This window comes from Ahaetulla prasina, chromosome 8, assembly GCF_028640845.1.
Source record: "Ahaetulla prasina isolate Xishuangbanna chromosome 8, ASM2864084v1, whole genome shotgun sequence".
NCBI classification, from domain to species: domain Eukaryota; kingdom Metazoa; phylum Chordata; class Lepidosauria; order Squamata; family Colubridae; genus Ahaetulla; species Ahaetulla prasina.
Genome location: NC_080546.1, coordinates 34,303,895 through 34,331,570, shown reverse-complemented (window position 1 = coordinate 34,331,570; position 27,676 = coordinate 34,303,895). Strand labels below are relative to the sequence as shown.

Below are 27,676 nucleotides of genomic sequence, written 5' to 3'. Positions count from 1 at the left end.
CCCATATGTGTTTGTATATTATTAAGATTAATTAAGAATGACATTTAAAATGTGTCTGCATGATGAGAAGAGATAGATAGATACCATAGGATGATCTTCTAGGATATACCCCATTAAGAACTTCATATGCAGAAAGGTTTTCTTAATGATAATTATGCTGACCTATTATTAATAACAGAACATTTTATAGTTCGGTTTTATTGATAGCTATCTTTCTTTATTTCTGTACTACCTCTCCAAAATGGTTCAAGGTGGTAAATTTAAACCATAAACACATCAAAGCAAGACAGCTTCGTTGATCATCATAAAAATCACACTTAAATTATTTCATATAACTATATATTATTAAAAGCCAGTAGTTCTATATCATGTCAAGAAAACTGTATTAATGTCATCAAGTAGTTACCTGGAGTAGAACTCAAGGTACTTTTATTTATTTATTTTATTTAATCATAGCCTTTATTGTACATCATGTATACAACGAAATTGGTTTAGCCTCTACTGGTGCTATCCATAACAGAAAATACAAGACAACATGAATAGTATAAAGAATAATCCTTATACAAGTAATTTGGGAAAAAACTAGCCATATGTTTCCATATGTACATGGAGTGATTATGATTGTGTTTAGGAGTCTGACAGCCTATGGGTAGAAGCTGTTTTTAAACCTGTTTGTCCGGCTGGCTATACTTCGATGTCTTCTGCCTGATGGTAAAAGTGAAAAGAGACACTGGCCAGGGTGTGAATCATTAAATCCCGCGGACCACTAATATGATCTGCCTAATGACCGGCTGGGTGGGCATGGCTAGTTGGTCATGTGATTGGGTGTGGCCAACTCGATGTCACTCGCGTCGAGGGGTGCCTCGCCGGCCTCTACTCACCCCTCACCTCCCAGCCACTCTTCACCTTCCCACCCAGGCTCCTTAGTGCCCCAACAGGAAGCAGTTGCTGGAGCTCAGCAGCTACCATGAGAAAAAGTTGGCAAAACAGCTGGCTCAGTTCAAATTGGATCTGGCCAAGAAGGAGGCTCAGCAGAAGCACCTCACTGAGGACTATGAGCATAGGCTTTCCAAGCAGAGGGAAGACCTGCGGGAGTGCAAGGCCAGGTACCAGCACCTGGAGGCTCAGTGGGCTGAGATGGTCAGCCAGTTCCAGACCATGATGCAGTCCCACTGGAACAAGGCCCTCCGGCTCTTCGCCACTAGCGGCACTTCCCTCCAGCCTTCACCCAAAGTCCTGGACCAGGAGGCTGAAGAAGATCCCAAGTTGGAATTTCTGCCCCCTCCGACCCACACAAAAAGACCTGAAGTGGGAGACTCTACAGCAACACAAACGTTCATTGCATATATCCGGCCCAGGGGCTGTAGTTTGAGGAGCCCTGATTGAGTGCAATATAAAAAATGCAAATAATTTTTCTGTGGACAACCAAAATTTTCTTGCGGACCACCAGTGGTCTATGGACCACCAATTGGTGATTGCTTCTATAGAGCACTGTATACCAGAACAACTAGACACAAGAATAGTTTTTCCCCGAACTCCGTCACTCTGCTAAACAAATAATTTGCCACCCCTATTTGTTACCACCCATTTGGTGCCACCATGGCCTGTTTGCTGCTGCGGCGGCCCATTCACCACAGACTGTTTGCCACTACCTGTTTGCTGCTGTTGTGGCCCATTCGCCACTGCTGCACCCATTCACCGCCGCCACCACAGTCTGTTTCCTGCGACCTGTTTGCTGCCTCCACATTCTGTTCACTGCCGCTTCCATACCCCGTTCGCCACCGCCTTGGCCCATTTGCCACCGCCTGTTCACCACCGCACATTTGCTGCAGCCTGTTCGCCGCCACCCATTTGCTGTGGCCCATGTGGTGGCAGCGTGGCCCGTTCGCTTCTGCGGCCCATTCTAAAACAGTTGATCAGCGCCACACCAGTTCCCCTCACCCCAACGCAACATTCGCTGTATAAGACACACCAAAATTTTCACCCACTTTTAAGGGTGGAAGTGCGTCTTATACTCTGAAAAATACAGCAGGTGAACTTATATAGTAGATTATGGTTGATTATAAGGAAAAATACAAATCTAATTGCTATTCAACAATGGAAAAGATTTCATCAGGACGTGAAGACTCTCCTTGAGTGAAGCTCTTGAACTTATTTAAATAACTTGTGATTCAGAAATTATTAGCTTTTTTGCCTACAGATCTTGTTCCATCTCATTATTTACATACATACTTCACAACAATGGCTTAAAATTCCATAATAATAAATAAATATTCTTGTTAAAATTTGAAATATTTTACACTGTTTCCTTTATGGAATATGAATTTCATGAGCACCAATTATAAAAACATCAATTGTTTTAAGTAGGCAAAAAATCTGTATGGGTGTGATTGCCATGGCAGCATGGAATTTAAATCTGCGTAGTATAATAACATGGCAGAATTTCAGGACTCTTGCCTTTTATGAAAACAAATTCGGAGGTTTTTTGAGATAAAATGAGTCAACAAGTTCAAATTCTAATTTAAACCTTTATTAAATTCTATAAAATACTTGGCACAGCTTATATATGTTAATATATCTTCCTACATATCATATTTTTGATATATATATATATATATAATTGTTCAAACAACCATATTTAAAAGGCAAGATAATTTCAGTTGCCTTCTTACTTCAGAGGACAGCATTAGAGTGCTCTGTGTGTGTGTGTGTGTGCGCGTGTGTGTTGCATGTGTTAAAAGAATTAAATGGCAGATTCCTTGCATAAAAATCCATTTGTTTTTATTAACTGTTTGTTACAAATATGATTTCTTTCTGATTTGCTTCAGAAAAGCACGTGAGTTTGAGCTGCTGCTTTAAGGTGGATTGGGGGTGGAATATTTCTGCATTTCTTTCTGATTTGCTTCAGAAAAGCACGTGAGTTTGAGCTGCTGCTTTAAGGTGGATTGGGGGTGGAATATTTCTGCATTTCTTTCTGATTTGCTTCAGAAAAGCACGTGAGTTTGAGCTGCTGCTTTAAGGTGGATTGGGGGTGGAATATTTCTGCATTTCTTTCTGATTTGCTTCAGAAAAGCACGTGAGTTTGAGCTGCTGCTTTAAGGTGGATTGGGGTGGAATATTTCTGCATTTCTTTCTGATTTGCTTCAGAAAAGCACGTGAGTTTGTGCTGCTGCTTTAAGGTGGATTGGGGGTGGAATATTTCTGCATTTCTTTCTGTTTTGCTTCAGAAAAGCACGTGGGTTTGAGCTGCTGCTTTAAGGTGGATTGGGGTGGAATATTTCTGCATTTCTTTCTGATTTGCTTCAGAAAAGCACGTGAGTTTGAGCTGCTGCTTTAAGGTGGATTGGGGTGGAATATTTCTGCATTTCTTTCTGATTTGCTTCAGAAAAGCACGTGAGTTTGAGCTGCTGCTTTAAGGTGGATTGGGGTGGAATATTTCTGCATTTCTTTCTGATTTGCTTCAGAAAAACGTGAGTTTGAGCTGCTGCTTTAAGGTGGATTGGGGTGGAATATTTCTGCATTTCTTTCTGATTTGCTTCAGAAAAGCACGTGAGTTTGAGCTGCTGCTTTAAGGTGGATTGGGGTTGGAATATTTCTGCATTTCTTTCTGATTTGCTTCAGAAAAGCACGTGAGTTTGAGCTGCTGCTTTAAGGTGGATTGGGGGTGGAATATTTCTGCATTTCTTTCTGATTTGCTTCAGAAAAGCACGTGAGTTTGAGCTGCTGCTTTAAGGTGGATTGGGGGTGGAATATTTCTGCATTTCTTTCTCATTTCACAACCCGCGCGCCGGTAGGCGCGCGGATCTAATCTAATCACTATAAATAAAAAATAGTAATAATATATTCAGGGTTGGTCCACTTGAGATTGTGATTTTATTCTATTCAAAATGACTGGCTTAGTTCAGTGCAATACTTGTTTTGCAGCTGTCTTTCATGATACCTTTTTCAAATTTGGGTACTGTCCTCTTTGTAAACAAATTAGCAGTCTCGTGGACAGATTACATATCTAGAATCTGTTCGCCACCGCCTTGGCCCATTTGCCACCGCCTGTTCACCACCGCACATTTGCTGCAGCCTGTTCGCCGCCACCCATTTGCTGTGGCCCATGTGGTGGCAGCGTGGCCCGTTCGCTTCTGCGGCCCATTCTAAAACAGTTGATCAGCGCCACACCAGTTCCCCTCACCCCAACGCAACATTCGCTGTATAAGACACACCAAAATTTTCACCCACTTTTAAGGGTGGAAGTGCGTCTTATACTCTGAAAAATACAGCAGGTGAACTTATATAGTAGATTATGGTTGATTATAAGGAAAAATACAAATCTAATTGCTATTCAATAATGGAAAAGATTTCATCAGGACGTGAAGACTCTCCTTGAGTGAAGCTCTTGAACTTATTTAAATAACTTGTGATTCAGAAATTATTAGCTTTTTTGCCTACAGATCTTGTTCCATCTCATTATTTACATACATACTTCACAACAATGGCTTAAAATTCCATAATAATAAATAAATATTCTTGTTAAAATTTGAAATATTTTACACTGTTTCCTTTATGGAATATGAATTTCATGAGCACCAATTATAAAAACATCAATTGTTTTAAGTAGGCAAAAAATCTGTATGGGTGTGATTGCCATGGCAGCATGGAATTTAAATCTGCGTAGTATAATAACATGGCAGAATTTCAGGACTCTTGCCTTTTATGAAAACAAATTCGGAGGTTTTTTGAGATAAAATGAGTCAACAAGTTCAAATTCTAATTTAAACCTTTATTAAATTCTATAAAATACTTGGCACAGCTTATATATGTTAATATATCTTCCTACATATCATATTTTTGATATATATATATATATAATTGTTCAAACAACCATATTTAAAAGGCAAGATAATTTCAGTTGCCTTCTTACTTCAGAGGACAGCATTAGAGTGCTCTGTGTGTGTGCGCGTGCGCGTGTGTGTTGCATGTGTTAAAAGAATTAAATGGCAGATTCCTTGCATAAAAATCCATTTGTTTTTATTAACTGTTTGTTACAAATATGATTTCTTTCTGATTTGCTTCAGAAAAGCACGTGAGTTTGAGCTGCTGCTTTAAGGTGGATTGGGGGTGGAATATTTCTGCATTTCTTTCTGATTTGCTTCAGAAAAGCACGTGAGTTTGAGCTGCTGCTTTAAGGTGGATTGGGGGTGGAATATTTCTGCATTTCTTTCTGATTTGCTTCAGAAAAGCACGTGAGTTTGAGCTGCTGCTTTAAGGTGGATTGGGGTTGGAATATTTCTGCATTTCTTTCTGATTTGCTTCAGAAAAGCACGTGAGTTTGAGCTGCTGCTTTAAGGTGGATTGGGGGTGGAATATTTCTGCATTTCTTTCTGATTTGCTTCAGAAAAGCACGTGAGTTTGAGCTGCTGCTTTAAGGTGGATTGGGGGTGGAATATTTCTGCATTTCTTTCTGATTTGCTTCAGAAAAGCACGTGAGTTTGAGCTGCTGCTTTAAGGTGGATTGGGGGTAGAATATTTCTGCATTTCTTTCTGATTTGCTTCAGAAAAGCACGTGAGTTTGAGCTGCTGCTTTAAGGTGGATTGGGGGTGGAATATTTCTGCATTTCTTTCTGATTTGCTTCAGAAAAGCACGTGAGTTTGAGCTGCTGCTTTAAGGTGGATTGGTGGTGGAATATTTCTGCATTTCTTTCTGATTTGCTTCAGAAAAGCACGTGAGTTTGAGCTGCTGCTTTAAGGTGGATTGGGGGTGGAATATTTCTGCATTTCTTTCTGATTTGCTTCAGAAAAGCACGTGAGTTTGAGCTGCTGCTTTAAGGTGGATTGGGGGTGGAATATTTCTGCATTTCTTTCTGATTTGCTTCAGAAAAGCACGTGAGTTTGAGCTGCTGCTTTAAGGTGGATTGGGGGTGGAATATTTCTGCATTTCTTTCTGATTTGCTTCAGAAAAGCACGTGAGTTTGAGCTGCTGCTTTAAGGTGGATTGGGGGTGGAATATTTCTGCATTTCTTTCTCATTTCACAACCCAGCGCCCTAACGGTAGCGAATCTAATCTAATCACTATAAATAAAAAATAGTAATAATATATTCAGGGTTGGTCCACTTGAGATTGTGATTTTATTCTATTCAAAATGACTGGCTTAGTTCAGTGCAATACTTGTTTTGCAGCTGTCTTTCGCAGTACCTTTTTCAAATTTGGGTACTGTCCTCTTTGTAAACAAATTAGCAGTCTACGTGGACAGATTACATATCTAGAATCTCTAATCTATGCTCTCCAAGCAGAAATTAGGTACCCAATTCAGCCATTCCAGCTGCTGAGCCATCAGCCCCCTCTACCACAAAGATCCTGCAGGAAAAGGGCAGTATGGGATCTGGCAGGGTGAGAGCTGTGAACCATAAACACAAAGCTTTTACAGTGTCCCAGTATAACAGATATAGTGCCCTTGCTGACCTAAATAGGAACACTAAAGTGACAGATCAAGGTAGTTGTGATACTGATAACTCAAACAATCAAGGGATTATGGTTCAAGATGAAGAACTTACTTTGGAAAAGTGTGAACCTACTTTGGAAAAGTGTGTATCAAGTATTACAGATCGGTCACACAAGAAGAGCAAGGTATCCAAAAAGAGAAGCCACCTTCTGATTGGTGATTCAATTGTAAGGGATGTAAATTTAGGAAAGGATATGGAGGTTTTGAAAGGCGTCAGGTGTCTACCTGGTGCTACTGCCAGCAGAGACAAGAGGCGTATTCTTAAGATAGTCAAGAATGCCAGTAAGGATTCTGATGTTGATGCTATTATACACCTTGGCACAAATGATCTGTCCCAAAAGGATGTGCTTTCTGTGCAGAATGATTTCCAGAGCTTAGGGTATGAACTTAATAGCATAGGTTGTAGGCTTAACTTTTCAGAGGTTTTACCAGTACATAAGGAACAAAAAGGTAAAGGCCAGCGTGTAGTGGAGTTTAATGTGTGGCTAAAGGAGTGGTGTAAAAGGGAAGGCTTTGGTTTTATTAGTCATGATGTCTGCAACTGGTCCAATGAAAAATTGTACAAAAGAGATGGATTGCATCCATCAAAGAAAGGACTGAGTTACTTAGCAATACATTCACAGATTTTCTGGATAAACATTTAAACTGAACAGTGGGGACAGAGAATTAACTGATATAGAAAATTTCTGTCCCCAGCAATCGAAAACTGAAAGGGTTATCAGTGCATGTAACATAGATGTCTGTATGGGTAAGACTATCAACCATGCTATCAAGCAAAACCAAGCATTTAACAGTGAGTGCCATACCATGTGCACTAAACCAACAGGTGGCATGAAAGTAGGGGCAGTCAACACAGGTTATGTAGACAGTAAACACAAGATCAATCCAAATGGACTCAAATGTCTATACACCAATGCACAGAGTATGAGGAATAAACAGGGTGAATTAGAAATCCAAGTAAATGAGGGTAGATATGATATTGTTGCCATTACGGAAACTTGGTGGGATGAAACTGACAAATGGAACATACAGCTAGAGGATATAATTATTTAAAAGAAATAGACCAAATAAAGAGGAGGTGGAGTTGCACTATATATAAGAAATAACTACATCTCTACAGAAATAGAGCACAACAATGATGAAAATCATCTTGAATGTATTTGGGTCAATATAAAAGGGTGAAAACGATATTGCCATAGGTCTATACTATAGGCCACCCAACCAAACAGAGGAAGTAGATGAACTTTTGCTAGTCAGCTAACTAAGGTATCCAGCTGAGCCGCTACGGAGGGAGGGAGGCGGGGCCGGCTAGGCTCCGGGAAGGCAAAAGCAGGCGTTCGTCCACGGGATAGACTGCTGCTGGAGCTGGAGGCTCGAAGGAAGGGGAAGGGGAGGGGTGGCTGAGGGCGGGCTCGTTTAAGGCTCTTCCAAAGCAGCCCTGCTGAACCGCTACGGAGGGGAGGGAGAGCGGGGCCGGATAGGCTCCAGGAGGGCAAAAGCAGGCGTTCGTCCACCGGGATAGACTGCTGCTGGAGCTGGAGGCTCGAAGGAAGGGGAAGGGGAGGGGTGGCTGAGGACGGGCTCGTTTAAGGCTCTTCCAAAGCAGCCCTGCTGAACCGCTACGGAGGGAGGGAGGCGGGGCCGGCTAGGCTCCGGGAAGGCAAAAGCAGGCGTTCGCCCACCGGGATAGACTGCTGCTGGAGCTGGAGGCTCGAAGGAAGGGGAAGGGGAGGGGTGGCTGAGGACGGGCTCGTTTAAGGCTCTTCCAAAGCAGCCCTGCTAAACCGCTACGGAAGGGAGGGAGAGCGGGGCCGCAGTAACTGAGAAAAGCCTGACGAGGGGCGGCTGGGCTACCTTCTGGCCTCGTGAGTCGGCCGTCCGTCCGTCCGTCACTTCTCGGCTCGGCAGCCGGTTTTGAAAAAGGTTCCGTCGCTGGGTTTCGGGACTTTTGTTTTTTTTTAAAAAAAAAAAACACCACCTTCCCCTTTTCTCCCTAGTTGGGGGCGTTTTCCCAGTTCCCTGTTTTTTTTCCGCCCTTGCCTGTTGAGTTTTACCTGACAAGTTTCTTGCGCTTCCCCTCGACCTCCCCTCCCTCCCTCCGTCCCTTTCCCCTTCCCCCCTCCCCTCCCCTCCCCTGTCTTGTTTGTAGCCCCAGCGTCCCCTTTCGGTTGTATTTAAATCCAGAGCTTGAAACCTCCTCAGTGGGAGGAGAGGAAACGTGCGATTTGGCAGCTGACCGCACTTGCACGGGCTGGGTAAGGAGAGCCCTAGACGGCCTCTGCGGCGCCGGGGGAGGAGAAAAGAAGAAGCAGCCAAGAAAAAGGGGTGGGGTGGGGTGGAAATGAATTTAGGAGGCGGCGTGTGTGTGTGTGTGTGTGTGTGTGTGTGTGTGTGTGTGTGTGTCTGCGCGCGCCCGTCCGCCCCGCGAGGAATGCCAGCTATTTCTTTGTAGGGGCGGGTGTGTAGCCAGGCGCCTCCTTCCTTCGCTTGAAACCGGGAGGTTTCACTCTTCGCTCCCTCGTGTGTATTTGTCAACAATTATAACTCTTGATCGGGGTCCCTTGCCTTGCCTCGCCTCTCCCTCGTGCCCTCTCTGTCAACGCTGTCAACAATTATAACTAACGCGGGTAATTGTGCGTGAGGGGTGTCTTGGCGTGTGTCCACATAGGAATAAGTACGCATGCGCGCGCACTAACGAGAGCTAGCTGCCTGCGGTAGAAAGGACTCGCTGCAAGAGGAAGGGCTGAACGGCTTGGCTCGAGTATAAGCCGAGGGGGCGCTTTTCAGCACAAAAAACGTGCTGAAAAACTCGGCTTATACTCGAGTATATACGGTAGTTAGATAAATTAAAAAACTAACTAACAAATGTACACTGCTGAAGCAAATTGATTTTCAATCATTCATATGTGGATAAAAATGTAAAAGAAAAAAATCAATAATAGCACATAAAGCATTAATTATGGCTCTAATTCAGTAGCAGCAATAATTACACCTTAAGGCCCTACTTCCATTTGATCACCTCTTCAAGGCTGTTCCAAAGGGGCTGCCAATGAAAATCTCTAGTACTGAGCTGCCCTCTCATTTATGAGAAACCTTTAACATTCCCACTTACAATGATGGTGGAACAGAGACTATTTCTCCACGGAAGAGGCAATTCTTAATGTTCTTGGAAGGCAAATCATGTGTGGTTTTTCTGATTTGCACCAAAAGCTTTACTATAAACCAATGCAGTAACCCCAACGCTAGTGTTATATGGCTGTTGCAGTTTTCAACTGGCAGCTACAACTGACTGCATTTTTTTAATAAATATGTCTGTGTATCATAAGACTCATTGCCTAATCTACTGAGATTGTGTACTACAAATATAGTTAGGTGATATCAACAGAACAGAATATTTGTTGGTCACGGTTGAACTGTGAGGTCCTTGATGCTCTTTGAGCTTGTTTGTTTTCTTGCATATGTTTCATTACTGAAATAGGTACCATGTTTCCCCAAAAATAAGACCTAACTGGAAAATAGTTAGACCTAGGATGATTTTTCAGGATGCTTGTAATATAAGCCCTATCCAAAAAGCAAGCCCCAGTTAAGAATGTCAGCCAGCTGGACGCATTTGCCGTATTTTCCCGAAAAGACCTAACTGAAAATAATTCCTAATCTGTTTTATTTCAGGGAAATACGATAACATTATCAATGCTAGAAGGGAGTAGTGATTGCTTTCATTCTATGGCTTGTCAGTGTTGGTGGGGTGGTCATGATGGCCCTTTGATTGGGGTCAAGGAGCCATCAAGGCAAATTCTACCAACATTGACAGGGCAAGTCACTGTACATAGAGAAAGATTCATTCTCTACCCCCACCATTTTAAAGAATTATTCATTATCAAATTGACATTTAACACAGCTGTGGTTTGCACATACACAAGGATATACTTAAGGATACTTCATATAGCTTCTACTTGATGTGTGCCTTCTGAGCAACTGACCTCTGATGAATTGTGAATGTTAAAGACATGTGATTCTGAGCCAGAGAACAATTTATGGGGGAAGTAATGAACAAGTTCTTAATATAGCCAAACTGAATTCATAGTATCACCAGATAATTACAAATTATGCTTTTAGTCAATAGAAGGGCTTTTTAAATATATTTTTATTAATGCATTTTTCCTGTTCAATCTTGTTCAATTCTCAGAGATTGCCTTGACAAATTTTCCTTGCAGTTTTCTTGGCAAGATTTTTCAGAAGTGCATTGCCTGCTTCCTAGGTCTAAAAGAAGTCATAGAGCTGCTTTGTGCCTAAGACAGGAATTCATGGTCTTTCAATTTCTAACCTGATGCCTTGACCACTACATCAGATTTGCTGCTTAATTCATAATACAATCACATACTTTATCACAAATAAAATTTCTGTTTATGCTCTGATGGAATTTCTATAGATTATTGAATATACATATATTAAGTATAAATTAGATATATTTTATCCAGAGAGCTTCAAAAGTTACTGAATAGTAAATAACAGTGCTAAATGTTTTTCTTTCACCCACTTTGTTCCTCTCACACTTTATACAAGATTAAAGATTAAATAAACCATAGGTTGCCCATACAATACAGTTGCCCAAACAAAATTAAAACAAAAACCATAGAAAGTCCTTTAAATAATGAGTCAAAATTTAGATATTTTTCTCGTACTTTTGTAATTATGTATTAAATTCTTTTATAGAATTCAAAAGCATTATCATGCATTTTCTTTTTTCTTTTTAGATCTTTCAGCGGCCCAAAGAAAGTTTGCTCGTTCACTGAGAGATTTCAGGTTTGAATGTATTGGTGATGCTGAAACAGATGATGAAAGATGCATAGGTATGTCAGTACAAGAAAATTTATACAGGTAGTCCTCGTTTAACGAACTATCTCTTAGCAGCCTTTTGAAATTTCAACAGATCCTTCAAAAGCTTCTTATGACCTGGTTCCAAAGTGCCTATGGTTATACACAGATACACATATACTATAGTAACATGACTGCATTGTGGGGGCCTGTATTCTGTGGTCACATGACCATGGTGTGCAAAAAAAATTTTTTTGGCCAGTTTCTATCCTTAATTTATTTCTAGCTGAAAAACATGCATAAGAATATATGGATTTATTTAACAACCATGGTGTTTGCTTAACAACTGTGGGACTTGCTTAGTGACCTTGGCATTTGCTTAACAACCACTGCAAAAGAAGACATAAAATCAGGTCACTTGGGTGCCTTGATTTATGAATGTCATGATTTATAATCCAGGCTTCAGTACATTTGTAAGTGGAAGACTACCTATATAAAATCTCAAATTTATTTATTTTTATTTGTTGTATATATTGTATGATATTTATTTCTGTTACAGATGCATCCCTTCATGAATTCTCTAACTTTCTGAAAAATTTAGAAGAACAAAGAGAAATAATGGTGAGTTCTATTTGATAAAATATAGCAGTCAGTTCTGGATATTTCTCATTAGTTTTCAAACTCCAAATGTTTAATATATATTTATTTTAATCTCTTGAAGAAAATCTTTTAATTTAACCTAATTTCTCTAAAACTTTCAACATATAACAATACTTGGCCAAGCTTGCCTGCATTTAGTAATCAAGAAGGATTGGGCTTGGTTAATACTTATAGTAGATGGGAGAATTCCAGAAAGCATCAGGGTCTATGCATTCTTTGAACCCAGATCATTGAGGTTGCTTTAGGGCTCAGTAAGCAGTATTGGTAGTAGTTTTTACACAATTTAACCAGACGTTCCCCAATCAATATCATCTCCAGGTCTGAGATCACAGTACTGTTTCTATCGTTCCATACCCAGTCCTTTCTCATGTGTTAGTTTCTATAGCCTCTTGCCCAAGCAATGAAACCATTTGAAGAAATTTTGAAGCAGATAATCCTTACAAATTGGTGTCCTCCAAATATAACCTAACTTGGAATGTTGGACATCTATCAACCTTTTTCCTTTGAGAATATACAGAAAGTACAGATCAGAAGTTCATTATGCATTTTTTCTCTAGTGAAAATATTTTAGCACTTCACTGTACCATTCAAAATAAGTTTTAGTAATATGACAGGTGATTCAGTGGGAGTTTCTGTCAGTCTAAAGCTGCTGCTTCATTTCATGAATTCTTGATGTGTGATTCCTGAGAAAGACGTCTCTCTTATGCAAACATACATCCAAATGCTTGGAAAGTATTTTATACACACCTTGGAATAAAGGAAGAAATGTGAAATTTTGTTTTGAACTTGTTCAAAACAATTGTAAGATTGTTTTTTGAAACTGAAATTTGTAAGATTGCAAATTGCTTGCTAAAATATACAGAAGGATCCTTTACCCTCTGTTTTCATTTGGTAATATTCCATGCAACTGGGAAAATGTAATTGCTGTCTCATACATATTTAGATAAAAGTAATCCATGTTTGCTTTTACTTTTGGCATTTGGCATTTCCCAGAGAAACTAAGCAGGATCAGGCTAAAGACTAACAGGGAATTTTGGAGGAGGGGGGCAAATTCTCAAAAAAAGCAGTGGCAAGTTATTTCCTTATGTTGTAACCCTTCCCTCCCACCCTTTTTGTTTGGTCACTGAGATGAGCTAAACTTGAGAGACACTTTCTTTTTAGACCTGCATAGAATTGTGACAATAGTCTTCCTAAAAACATTCAGAAAGAAATCTACAGTATAACCAGTTATAAAAAAAATTGAGGCAAGGTTCATCTTCAAACCAGAAACCCTAAATATATTTCCAGGTATTACAGAATCTTTCAGACAAAAATAAAATCTACTTTAACAATGTAAATGTTTACTTTCATTCATTAACTCTATCACATGTCTCTAGGTGTGAGCAAGGCTATCTATATTTATTTAACCATAGATATGAAAGTTTTTGCCTAATCTTTATCATCATCATCATACCCCCAAACTTAACAATTGTCAATATGTCAGGCAATAATGTCTGGATAGTGGATGTTGCAGTACCTGGACATAGCAGAATAGAAGAGAAGATACAAAATACAAAGACCTACCAATAGAAAAAGAGTGACTGTGTCAAAAGAAAGCAAAGATAGTACCAATAGTAATAGGTGCCTTGGCTGCACTCCCAAAACATCTGGAATGCCACTTGAATACTTTCAGTATTGATAGAATCACTGTCACTCAATTGCTAAAGGTAGCTTTATTTGGAACAGCTTACATCTTATTGGAATACTTTTAACACCATCTATCTATCCCAGGTTCTTGGGAAGGACTTGATAGGTGGATAAAAATGCCAAATCAAGTCTATAAACATCTGGCTGACTGTGTGACCAACCATAATTTATTAAACTTATATGCCATCCAACTTAATAACTTTGGGTGCCTCAAAATGATCAAACAAAGAATTACAATAAATTAAGAAAACATAAAAGATATACAAGATGGCAACTGCCTGAAACAAAAACTTGGATGAAAAGCCACAGATCTTTGTAGGTCTTCTAAAAAACAGCAGACTGGGGACTATCTAGAACATGCAAGAAATGTCATTCCAAAGGTGCAGTTGTGCCTCATTATAAGTAATTAAGCAAAATATGTTCTGATGCAATTTGATATACACCCTAAATGCATTATTGTAAAAAACGTTATTAGAACATAGGAATGTATATCCTAGTCAAAACTATTTGAAGTCTGTTATATTTCCATCTGAGATAAACTTACAACTAATAGAATAATTTATATACATGTATGCTGCTTTTCCTGTGTCAGTGGTAGTTTATTAATAGAAGTTGATGTGGATTTATTTTTAAAACATATTTTCATTTGGAAAAAACAGTATAATGTTTTCTTCCTACTGTAGAATAATCATAAGTATACTTGTATTTATTTTCTTTGTCCTTGAAAGGCCCTAAGTGTAACTGAAACTCTTATCAAGCCTCTGGAAAAATTCAGAAAAGAACAACTTGGAGCAGTAAAGGTTTGTTAATAACTTTTGCTTTTGTAGCTTCATTTCCATTTTATCTGTTTTGTTTTGTAAGTGAAATGGTAAAAATTTAACTTGAATAGGAAAAGTTGGAGATTATAGTTTCTTCAGTACTTTATAGATACATGTGCATTAAGTTCAGTTTATATTTAACTAAAGATTTTGTATATTCTTATATAAAAATAGCACTTAGACTTATATAGCCTCTGTTGTGTTTTATATTTTATTGAACAAAAACAACGTATACCAAAATTGGATATTGAAGCTTTATTATAAACTGCAGTATTCCTGTAAATCAAAACTTCATTTTTACAATAACATGTATTCATCATAATACGTTTGTGATGTTAAAAATGACAAAAACCAACCAATTTACAAAGTTTATGTTTCATGTATAAACAATATAATATTTATTTATCTTTACATTTAAAATGTTTTAGGAAGAAAAAAAGAGGTTTGATAAAGAAACAGAAAAAAACTACAGTTCACTGGAGAAACATTTAAACATGTCAGCTAAGAAGAAAGAAGTACAAATATTGGAGGTATCATTTATACTATATGGTCAAACCTCTATCTGTTGTTGTATCATTTGCAATAATATTACTTTTGAAAATAAGTTGCTAGCAGAAATTGGAATTGGAAGCAGGGAATGAATAGCTGAAATCTGAGACCTTCTATTGATAATAAATATTATTTGTTTTATATATAATACATTATTTTGCAGTAAAGTCCCTAATGTAGAAGATGACCAGGCAGAGCCCATGGTGGGGTCAAACGCTTCATCAGTTTGGAGTCATTACATTCCCAGAAGAGACCTAAGTCCAGCCCCCGCTCATGAATTCCATTAACCCTTATCTAGTTCCAATTTGGCTTGACTGTTACTAGATCAGATTCTTTTTTTTTTTTTAAGGCAAAATTTTTATTTTCCATAATAATTCCCACAATTTGACCAGTGTACAATACAATCACTTATCCAACAATCAATCCTATACTCAAATTATACTCAATCAGGGCTGCTCGACTGCCACTCCCTCCCTTAATCCTTTCTTCCCTTCTCATCCTTCTTCAACTTTCCCCACCATCCTTCTCCTCGCTTTCCTACTTCCCCTCCTCCCCCCTTCTTGTGCATAGATAGTATGAAATAAAATTTTAGTGCTTTGAACTCGACTTCTGTTACTGGTTCCTTGCACCTGGCACCCACCAATGCTTAGATTATATGTGTATTTCCAGGATTCAAAATGCAAATATATCAGCTTGCTGTTTTTGATTATATAATCAAAAGCAATCATTAAAATTTATTGTGTGAATGCAGGTTATTCATTTTAATAAAATGAAATATGAGGTCTGATGGTGGAAATTGTGCCTCTTTTAATAAACTGTTTCAATGCTTTACCATTTTTCGGTTTAATTCATTCAGGAAAACAAAAATAGTTTAAGCCTAAACTGTGATAACTTTCCTGCCTGATAATTTGTCAGTTTCACCTCATTTGCTGTAAAACTTTTTAGAGAATTTTAACTTTTGCCTTTGACAATAAAGTTTGGTGTGTATATTTACTTTTACATTAATGCAAATGATTCTGTGTTAAATTATGATACTCGACATAAATTTCTGCATAGAAAATCTGAATCTTAAAAAAGTACAACTATGTTTTTTATGCAGGCAGACAACCAAATAGAGCAAAACAGAAAGCATTTCTATGAGCTGTTACTTGTATATGTGTGTAAACTGCAAGAGATACAAGAAAGAAAGAAATTTGAGTTTGTAGAACCTGTAAGTAGAATATTATAAACATTTCTGAAAGAAAATAAATTTTAGAATAGAATACAAGTAAAAGTAGATTTAGAAATAAGTAAACATTTGCATTGTGCTGTACTTTTGTTATTTTACTGAAGAACATTTAATTATAGTATTCTGTGAATTATGAATGTACAGATTGTTATTTTTAGTGACTGAACAATGGAATTCTGTGATATGCCGTAAAGTCCCATTGGAGGCAGGACTTAATTTATTTAAAACTAAGAAGAAAGTAAAAGAAAGTAAAAAGAAATTATTCCTTTGCCATCTAAGCTAAAAAGAAAATCTTGCTGTGTTTTAGGTCCTGTCATTTTTTCAGGGCATGTTCACATTCTACCATCAAGGTTATGAACTTGCTAAAGATTTTAACCATTACAAAATGGATCTGCAGATCAATATCCAAAATGTAAGTGAAGCCATCCTTTGAGGGTAAACTATGTCCATCTTTAACTCTGACCCTGCTATTGCAATTTTGTATTTCTGTAATGCATAATGATTTTCTACAGAACTATAGAAATGTAATGCCATCTGCAGGCTAATATGCTATATGACTTGTTAAGACTTTCTGCAGTAACCAAATAAATATTTCTGCACATTTTGTATAACTTAACAATGAAAAATAAAAAATGAAATTATTTTCTCTATTAATGTTTAAAAATTATGTCGCATTATTTTTAATTAAATAATGTTGCATTATTTTTAAGTAAGTTAAAATATATATAAAATAATTTTGTTGACAGTTCCATATATTGGACATTGTGTATCAAATTAATTGGAAATTGTAATATAAACTGAAAAATTAATTTTCTGTATGGAAGATTGGTGATATAAGCAATTATCTATGATGCTTATGTTTATATTTTTGTATGAAATCAAAACTACAGTGCTTAACAGCCAATAGAAATTCAACTATTAAAACAGCTTTTATATACTGTATTGGATTGGATTGGATTGGATTACCTTACTTCATTATATTATATTATATGTTTGTTAAATTAATGTAAAATATTAATTATTTATATAATAATCCAAATTCAGGAGGAATTAATACTGGTAACACTGTTATCAATTTGATAGGCTTTCATATATGGTTTAGACACAATTATGTCTTCAAAATGCATATCATCTACTTTAAATGTCTATGGAGATTCTCATTCATCCAGGTCATGGTTGTTCCAAAAGTGCTTTTCCAAAAGGCAACTGTACTTTATTGAGGTTTTTTTTTCCTTTGAAAACATTTCACTTCTCATCCAAGAACTTTAGTTCATGAACTTCAGTTCAGTTTAGTTAGTTAGGTGACTTTGGTTTAGGCATTGTTTGTCAACCCTAGGAAAAAGGCAAAGGAAAACCACTTCCAAAAATGTCAAAAAAAAAACTTGAATGAACTTTATTAGGTATGAATTTTTGGGTGATTTTTGGCCAGTCACTTTCTCTCAGCCCTGCTCATTTCACAAGGTTGTTATTATGGGGAAAATAGGAGGAGGAAGTAACAGTATTGAGTTGTTTATTAATAGAAGTGGTATATAAATGAAATTTTTAAAAATGTAGTCTCCAGGAATTAAGTCAAAAGATATAGATACACATATAAAGCCACATTATTCCCTACCATCTCCAGTTGGTAAGCTTTCACTCTGGAGTGAAACCTTGGAAGAATTGTAATCTTTCATGTTTCTGTTATCTGGGAAATGCTATTTAATATATTTTTGTGGCCATATACAATTGACAAAGAGATATTAAATAGAAGATATTAAATATCAAAGAAGGTTGTTAGTTGTTTTGATTTTTTTTTTGAATTACAAGTTTATGGTTTTCTACTGGAAGTTTTAAAATCTTTTCTTGCAGACAAGAAATCGTTTTGAGGGAACAAGATCAGAAGTGGAAGACCTCATGAACAAAATCAAGCAAAATCCCAAAAAACACAAAAGAGCAAATCAATTTGCAATGGAAGGTTATCTTTACGTGCAGGAAAAAAGTAAGTTATTGTTTAGTTTCATGGTAAGAATTTGTAAACATGTATATAGGTTGTTTAGCAATGTTTTTTATCTGCTAAAAGAAATTGAATAAACTGATTACATATGGGCAAGCATTGCTTAATGACTGTTCTGCTTACTGAATTAAAATTAAGACAGATCTGAAAAAAAACCTATGACTTTCTTCTCATATTTACAATCACTGCAGCATTCCGGTGGTTATGTCATTGAAATGTGGGTGCTTTGCAACCAGTTGGCAGCAGTACCCCACAATCGTGTACTTTCCATTTGTGTACTTCACAATCACCTTTCAACAAGCACAATCAATGGAACTGACAGTAAAATTACGAGTCGCAGTCTCAATTTATGACCATGTGTGATTTGCCTAACGACTGCAGAAGAAGTAATATCATAATTCCATCATGATCACATTCTGTTTCGCTTAATGCCCTCATAATTTAGCAATGATGTTGCTAGTTCTAATTGTGGAAGTTGAATGAGAACTACCTCTATAGGTTTTTTTTCCTCCTTTTATTTTAATTCCTACTTTTGCTTTATTTCATTTCCCATGTTCTTATAATAATTTTACATTTTCTATTGTTTTTGCAGTTGTGATTCTATTAACCAGAATACATACATTGGATTTATTTATTTGTTTGTTTTGGATTCATATGTAAGAAACTGAAAAATAGGCTGAATGGAAAAACATCTGTATGTAATTAAAAATGTGAAGTTTTAATTATTACTGTTTTGTGAAGGACCTGCACCATTTGGTTCCAGTTGGATAAAACATTATTGCATGTATAAGAAGGAATCAAAGAAGTTTACTATGTTACCTTTTGAACACAGATCTGGAGGAAAAAGTGTGAGTATATTTCATATCAAAAGAACAGTAAAAGAGATAAAATATGTTTTGCATTGCTTCTCTGTGTAGTTGACATTTTCTTTTAAGTATAGTTAGATACAATATTAGGAATTACAAATAATAAGTATGGAGGGTTCTGAAATGGGATTTTGGAAAGCATTAACAAAATACCCATATTTTATCCATAGTAATTCATTGATACCAAAGATATTTGAAAACTTATTTGAAATAATAACTTTCAAGTAAGGCACAAAAATTACATTCCATCAACCAGCTCTTTATTACATTCATTATATTTATTCAAATTTACAGTACTTTTGCACAATATGTCTTTTTTCAGGAAATGTATTCATATTAACGATTTTCAAGTTCAAAAAACGTTTTGATAACTGTTTGAATATTCCAGGTGACAGGTTTTTCCCTCTTCTATGTCCAATATCTTAAAAGGTCAGTCAGCCAATTTAGCTTGAGTGTCATACAAGATGATGAGGAACATTTTCTGAAGTACCCCATCTGTTACTCAGTAAAATATTCTGTTACCTCTGAGAAATTCATTTGATGATATAGTGAATTCTAGACATGCATTATATTTAGTTCCAAAAATTCTACAATATTCATGGATGCTTTCATTCTAAAAAAATCAAACAGTAACAACAATTAAACTTCTGTTATTAATCATATTTTTCATAATAGTCTCTGTCATTGTATTGATGTAATTAATTTATTTCAGGGTGAATTAGAAGCCTATCTACTTCAGAACTGTACTAAAAGGAATACTGATTCTATAGATAGGCGATTTTGTTTTGATATGGAAGTAATAGAGAGGTAAGTTGGTCAAGTGTACCTTAAAATTAATTTTAAGTGAATTTATTTCAATTTATTATCTACACAGTTCATTTGACACAACCATTCTTATAGGATGACCTTATAAGACCCTCTGATCATACAAACGTAGATTTGAAAGGCACCTTAATTTAGCATTCCTGCATAAAGTGCAAGACATCTAGAAATAAAGCACGTATAACCACTAACCAGTTTTTCTTGAATGTCTTCAGTGAGCAAGGGGTCATAATTTTTTTATCATAGCTTCAATGCACACTGTTTTTATCATACATCTCCTAATAGTCAGCCAAAATCTATGGTCCTGCAAACAATATGTTTAATTTTGCCATCTAGAATTTTCTATTTTCAGTGTGGCAACAGTTCATATAAGTGAAGTGTATATGATACCTTTCAGTCTTCTTTTCCTTGTAATACCTGTAATAGCCCATCTATATCGGAATGTTTTCCATATTTCTGATAATCTTGCTAAAAACTGTAGCCCTGAAACCAATATGAAGAGTGGAATTCATATGTAAATTCGGTAAACAAAGAAATTTACAGTCTTTGCATTAGGGTATATAAGTAAACTAAATATTCTAATAAACTAAAAGATACCCAATCTGTTTGAAATTTTGAAATGGATCATGTACAAAATGGCTGTATGTTCTGGAGACTGCCAAGCATCACACCACAATCTGCTATCTCCTCTAACAGAATTCTATCCCTATTTTTGTCATTTTTTTACTAGCTAGATAACATTTTCAAAACATGGGACTGAAAATGTCCATTTTCTTTACTTTTAAGATACAGTAAAATGTGTTGGACAAAGTTACTTATGATTACCAGGAGAGATGCGACATGAATACATTGGCATTCTTATATACCACATTAGGGATCCTAATTTTAAACTCTGCATGCTTTTAGTGATTCAGTTTATTTACTGAATATTTTTCCTGGACTTACATATCATATACCCATTTTACTATTCCTTTTCAAAATAGAAAGTGCAGGAAAAAAGTAAGAAATACAAAGCAAAATAAATAAAAACTAAGAGATTAGAGATAATAAACATAAATTAAATGTAAATAACATCAATGTCAATGACATCCATTTTCATACTTTTCTGTTCTTTCAAATTATCCTTTGTATTTTTCTTAATTTATATTGCATTTCTATATTTATATTTTTAAATTTCAACAAAAGTTATTATTAAAAATATGTGATAATACTAAATTTACCATTCTAATTTTTCTATTGTAGAAAAATCACTTTGGTCATTGTTTCAGGAAAAGATCTATTGAGGTCTTGATAAATTCCATAGATTAGGGAAATAGTCAAAAGATATAAATCTTTTACATAAAATTTAATTAAGTGATGTGAACAATTTGTTCATAGACATATTGAAACTACTGTATTTTTTGGACTATAAGATGCACCGGAGTATAAAATGCACCTTAGTTTTTTGGGAGGAAAATAAGAAAAAAACTGACTGGCGGGTGGATCGGCCTTCCGGAATACCCCCAATCAGCTGTTCCCAGAGGTGAATTTTAGCAATAGGATCGTTGGTTGTGGGCTCTGTGCCTTGCTTTTTCTTCAGCCTCTGAAACCTCTGTTTCGGAGGCTTTTTTTCTGAAGCTCCCTTTCAGAGGCTTTTTTTTTTCCTGAAGTTCCATTTCCGTTTCAGAGGCTTTTTTCAGCCTCTGAAACCTCTGTTTAAGAGGCTGGGCGGGGTTGCATTTGGAGTATACGGTATTTTTCAGTGTATAAGACGCACCTTTTTACCCCCAAAAAGAGGGTGAAAAGCTCCCTCTTTTGTAGCCCCATCCACCTGTCACCCCCCTCCCTTTGGAGATTGTTGGCTTCTGTACGTTTCACAGCCGCACGTCCTCATGAAAATGGTCTTGCATCTGCCACGGCGCTTCAAAGGGCCGCACTACAGCTGATCAGATCGGTGCCTCTATTTTTAAAGAAGGTAGACCGGTGCGCTCCAAAAAAAGGCAAGTTGTCCGGTATGGCTCTGCTAGGCAGAATTTTTTTTTCTTGTTTTCCTCTCCCAAAATTAAGGTGTGTGTTATACTCCGGTGCGTCTTATACAACGAAAAATCCGGTAATACGCACCCAGAATTTCACCCTCTTTTTTTTGGGGAAAAAGGTGTTTCTTATACTCCGAAAAATACGGTAGGTATTATTATTTGCTATGGAATGGGACAGCCTAATTCAGTCGTATAATTTAAATGTCTCATCTCTTGAGTGATATCACATAAGCATAACGAGACATTGTATTACTTAAACATAATGATACAAAGTGGCTTTGTTTTAATGAGCTTCAATAATAGCAAAGGCACTCAGGCTTATCTACTTTAAGTTTTGGTTACTACCTTTAAAGCGCTCCATGGCTTAGGGCCTGGGTACTTACGGGACCGCCTGCTGTTACCTCATGCCTCCCACCGACCCGTACGCTCACACAGAGAGGGACTTCTCAGGGTGCTGTCCGCCAAGCAATGTCTGCTGGCGGCCCCCAGGGGAAGATCCTTCTCTGTGGGGGCTCCTACCCTCTGGAACGAACTTTCCCCGGGTTTACGCCAAATACCTGACCTTCGGACCTTCCACCGCGAATTGAAAACACATTTATTTATTTGCGCGGGGCTGGCTTAAATTTTATTGGTTTAAAATTTTTATAATTTTTATTATTAATTTCTTAATGGGTTTTTAGTTTTATATGTTTCAAAGTTTTTAGGCCAATTATGTAATAAGTTTTTAATTCGTATTTTAATTTGTATATTGTACTGTTTGTTTTACCTTGGCTATACACCACCCTGAGTCCTTCGGGAGAAGGGCGGTATAAAAATTGAATAAATAATAATAATAATAATAATAATACTGCTTCATAGTGCTTTACAGTACTTTCTAAGTGGTTTACAGAGTCAGCATATTTCCTTCAACAATATGGCTCTTCATTTTACTGACCTCCAAAAAATGGAAGTCTGAGGAAACCTTGAGCCGGTCAAGATTTAACTTCTGGCAATGGGCAGAGTCAGCTTGAAATTCTGCATTCTAACCACTGCACCACGACATGGCTCCTCCTTATCTTTCAGCTTATATACTCTATTGGTTTAAAATGTCTTTTGGAATTGACTTTAATTAACTTTAGCTAAGGCCGTCCAGAATTTCAGGTTCAGATATAATGACTTGTTTCACGTATTACACTAAACCATTTGACTATGTATGTGTATACGCTAGGTTATGGCTTTTTTTTTCTTTTTCACCTAGCACTATAAACTAAATTACAATTTCAAAGACATCTCATAGTTTCAAATATGGTTATAATGCATTTGTAGAGTATAGTGATGAAAATATTACACTACATGAAAATTAAGTGTTCAGTCATGATTTAAATAACTTTAAATACTCTGCTTTTCCAGACCTGGTATGCCTTTCACCCTGCAAGCATTCTCAGAAGAGGACAGGAACATGTGGTTTGAAGCCTTAGATGGGAAGGAAACTGTAAGAGAATTATGATTTTTACAAATAAGTAAACATGAAGAGAAACTACTAATGCAACATAGACTATATTTATTATTAATTGTATTGTTTGTGTGACATAACCTATGCATTATATGCTTAAATAAAAAACAAAGCATGTCATTGTTAAATACTAATGCGTGCATACTGGCATAGAATTTTATGGATCAGTTGTATGGAACTTTCCAATTTAAAAGTATATATGTGTATATGTGCATGTACATCTGTGCATGTGCATTTTTTTATGTGTTTTTAAATGTACACATGGAAATAAATACAAAAAATACAACTAGGAATAAATGAATTTTCCTTGTAAGAGGAAAAGCCATAATGTATAAATTGAACATAGACTAAAAGTGTGAAAATGTATTACTGGATTTTCTGAATTAAAAATTTTCAGAACTGTCGCAGCATATTTTTTTTACTGACATTTTTGAAGAAAATTATCCTAAGGTAAATTTGTTTACAAATGAAGTTTAGATAACACTGGACAACAAAGATTTTGCTTCCAGGATGCTTTTGGGTGTATCAAAACTAATCAAGAAAATAACCTATAATTTAACCTAACGTGTACTGTTTTATAACAGTGTGTATTTACATAATGGCAGTGCACATCCTTCAGTACCTAGTACTATGCTGCACTAATGAAAGAAACATACAAAAATAACATGGAATTGTTGTTGAAGAATAACCAGTATGCTAAGTATAACTGGAATATCTATAGATATCTAAAAGTAGTGGCTCTGCTGCTTGGAATGTAGCTCGTATACCAAGTATTGTTGTTATGTATGTGTATGGGACAGGCATGCAAGAGAGTTGCATAACATTAAAAAGAAACAGCCACTCTGAAAGAGTTTGTTTCCAGGACAGAAAAATGTGGCTCATGAACCACTTCTTGATCTGACAAAGATATTTTTGCCACTGCGTCACATAAAATTTGGGACTGTTGAAAAATTTTGTGAAAGCAATTAACAGAGAAAGTGAAGATTTTTACTATTTGAGACAGAATAACTGATGCCAAGATTAAGGGAGGCATTTTTGTTTGCCCAATATCTTGCATATGCCATAGGTCATCAATGACATATCTGTTTGAAGATCTGTTAGTGGGATCAGAGAAAAGCATCTGAAAAAACATTCAAGGATGTTGGTGAGAATTTTCTTAGCAACTACAGAGCACCAAACTACAACCAGCTGATTGACAAACCCTAAATTCTAAATTCTAAATTTCTAAATTCACACTTGCACTTTTTTCCTTAAAATCTAGGGCAGTCAGTAATGAGAATGGTGAAAGGTTTAACCAGGACATTGCCACAATGGAGAAATGTTATCAGGGCAACTGGAATCCATCAGTGCTGATAGAAACATTAGACAATTAAAACATTATAGATAAATTCATCTTTTCATATTTCTCAAGATTCCTACGTGATATAGTCATTCTGAAATTATATTTGTTTTCAGTTTTAAGAGATCTATCATAATCACCAAAAGTTTTTCAGGAAACAAAACTTGAAAAAAATTGTCCAGTATGATTATTAGCTCTTATGAACTAAATTGACAGCCTTAGTAAAAAGGCTGTATCTCAGAAATGTCTACAGTTTTTAAGAAACATTTCACTCTTGTTTATATACTTGAAGTATCTGTGTACATAGAAATAACAAGTATAATATTTATACTGTACTAATTTATCTTCCATTTGTTATAATTAAGCATAATTTAAAAGGTACAAGTAATGGTGATATATCTTATTGAAGTTCCAGTTTCTGTCCACACATTACCAAATTATACAGTTTAGACCTACAGAAAGTAAAGGATTATTGACAAATCAGTGTGTTTTCAGTGTGAAAAATTTTTTAAATGAAGGAAGCAGCATAAAAGTACAAATAATTTTGAAGGATTTCCTTTGGAAAGGAAGATCATTAGAATTAAAAAAAACATATAAAATACATACTACCCCAAGAAACAGTACAAATAAATACAAAAGTAGGAATAAGAGAAGGAACTATATAAGGTTCCTTAATATAGATTTATTGGAAACAAAATGAAGAAAGTATGATAATTAGGGACGTTCTGTCAAAAACCATAAGAATTTACAGGAGGGATAACACATCTCTGGTTTGTATGGCTAATCCAATTTGTTTTGTCTGTCCAACTCAAAGGACTTCAACTAAGCACAGCCTCTTTTTTATTTGAAAGTGTCTACATCTGCAAAATTAACACCCCAAAAAATGCCATGTAATTGCTGACACTTAAAAGCAGTTTCTCCTCAAGTTCCAGATGATGTCTGTAAGAGACTTTGGATTTGTCTCTGCCTCTAGTGCCATTAGTTGAATTATGGAAGGGAATTTTGAATTCCAGGCTTGATCCTGATGTAATTTGCATTGATCAGCTATACCATTCAGAACTATGCTTATTTATGTATGAATAAATAATTAGAAATTAGAAATACTTAATTACATGAAATTAATGGACGAAGTAGTACTTAGATTCAATTCTAAACAACTCATTTTTGTCCTTTAATGGAGTGTGGAGTTCTTCCTTATTCAGATGTTTAATTGCTTGTATCTTGAGTGCAGTTAGAAGTTTACCTTTCTTTTTATTTTGTTTTGTTAGGTGTTTCTCAATTTGAACAAGGCTAATACGCAAAAAGAGGGAAGTAAGTATTAGAGTTAAAACAATCATTAAATTAAAATTAAATTTTCCAGAATAATTTCTGAAAATAACTTTATTCTGGATTTTTAAAAAGTTGTGAGCTACCCAGAGTTACCTACATGTCAGTTGCATGGCTAAATAAATTTGTTAAACAAATAAACAAACTTTATTCTGTCTTGTGTACAAGTAGTCCTCACTTATAACTATAGTTGAGCCTAAAATTTCTGCTGTTAAGCGAGACATTTGTTAGGTGAATTTTGCCCCATTTAATGACTTTTCTTGCCAAATTTGTTAATTGAATCACTGCAGTTGTTAAGTTAGTTACACGGTTGTTAAGTGAATCTGGCTTTCCCATTGACTTTGCTTGTTGTAAATGGGGGGGTGTGTCACATGATCTCAGGACACTGCAACCGTTATAAATGTGAGTCAGTTGTCAAGCATCCAAAATTTGATCATGTGACCATGGGGATGCTGCAATGGTTGCAAGTGTGAAAAATGGTCATAAGTCACTTCTTTGTAAGTGTCTTTGTAACTTTAAACAGTCACTAAATGAACTGTTGTAAGTTGATGGCTACCTGTACTGTTCCAGCTATGAGATAAAAAAATTATTTGAAATAAAATTGTGTAGAGCTATTTCAGGCTGTGTTTTAGAAAAAGTTCTGATGCCCCCTCAGTTTGATTCAGGATTGAAATCTAAATCTATCTAAATTTCAGTTCATAATTTTGAAGTTCCACTGAATAACAGTGGAAATGAACAAGTCATCATTTTATTATTGTTGTTTAATGTAGCATGATAAAAGTGCAAAAATAATACCTTTTGGATAAGTGCTCAATAATGAAGAATATTTTGTTTTTTATGCATATGTCAACTTTCTTTTCAAAGTAATAGTTTTTAGTTTGTGACACAGCTAGATGTAATATGAGGGAGAAAACAATTGGAGGTGGTTGTCTGTGTAATAAACCCAATAGCCATATGCTGGATTAATATATATTGCTTTTAAAACCCTTCCCCTGCTTCAGTGGTAAAAGTGGTATAGCTATTGTTTGAATGGCTATAGCTACAAATATTTATATAGGTGATCTTTTATTGTAACATGGAACATACTTCATTAGATCTGAAATATCTTCAATTTTTCTTTGTCTTCTTAGGTGCGCAGCTAGATAAGATTGGATTCACAATTCTCAGAAAATGCATTAGTGCTATTGAAAGAAGAGGTAAAGACAAGGATTCGTGGATTGAACAGAAAGAAATAATCTTTCATCTTGGCTATAATGAATCTTCTAATATTCATGGGGGGGGGGAACATAACCATCTTTATGTTTTACACTATTCCTACAACTTGCACAAATGTATCTTTCGTTCATGATCACCGAGAGGAAGGGAGATTAGGTTTCTTTTTTTGCAGCAATCCTGCTCAAAGTTCCTCTTGGGAGGAAGGAAGAAGTCTTGTAATATCCTCTTTTCTTCAGCAATTCTGAACAGGCACGCTGGCAAAGAAAGAACCCAAAGTCATCAGACTGTGATGGGGGTGGGGGTGGGGGGGAGGGGATTTGGATTCCTCTCAGCAACATTGTTTGCAGATCATACGTTTCTC

The 27,676-nt window shown here is 36.2% G+C and overlaps 1 protein-coding gene across 2 annotated transcripts in view; it reads left to right on the top strand.

The window, feature by feature from the left end:
• The window catches only part of ARHGAP10 (Rho GTPase activating protein 10), a 115,002-nt gene that overhangs the window by 21,255 nt on the left and 66,071 nt on the right, over positions 1-27,676 (top strand). For both annotated transcript variants that reach the window (XM_058192773.1, XM_058192772.1), the window contains exons 2-13: positions 11,246-11,341; positions 11,866-11,927; positions 14,381-14,452; positions 14,899-15,000; positions 16,119-16,229; positions 16,555-16,659; positions 18,096-18,225; positions 18,982-19,088; positions 19,819-19,913; positions 23,333-23,414; positions 26,043-26,085; positions 27,231-27,296. In XM_058192773.1, coding sequence (XP_058048756.1) covers positions 11,246-11,341; positions 11,866-11,927; positions 14,381-14,452; positions 14,899-15,000; positions 16,119-16,229; positions 16,555-16,659; positions 18,096-18,225; positions 18,982-19,088; positions 19,819-19,913; positions 23,333-23,414; positions 26,043-26,085; positions 27,231-27,296 — 1,071 coding nt within the window. The remainder of the gene's footprint in view (positions 1-11,245; positions 11,342-11,865; positions 11,928-14,380; positions 14,453-14,898; positions 15,001-16,118; positions 16,230-16,554; positions 16,660-18,095; positions 18,226-18,981; positions 19,089-19,818; positions 19,914-23,332; positions 23,415-26,042; positions 26,086-27,230; positions 27,297-27,676) is intronic.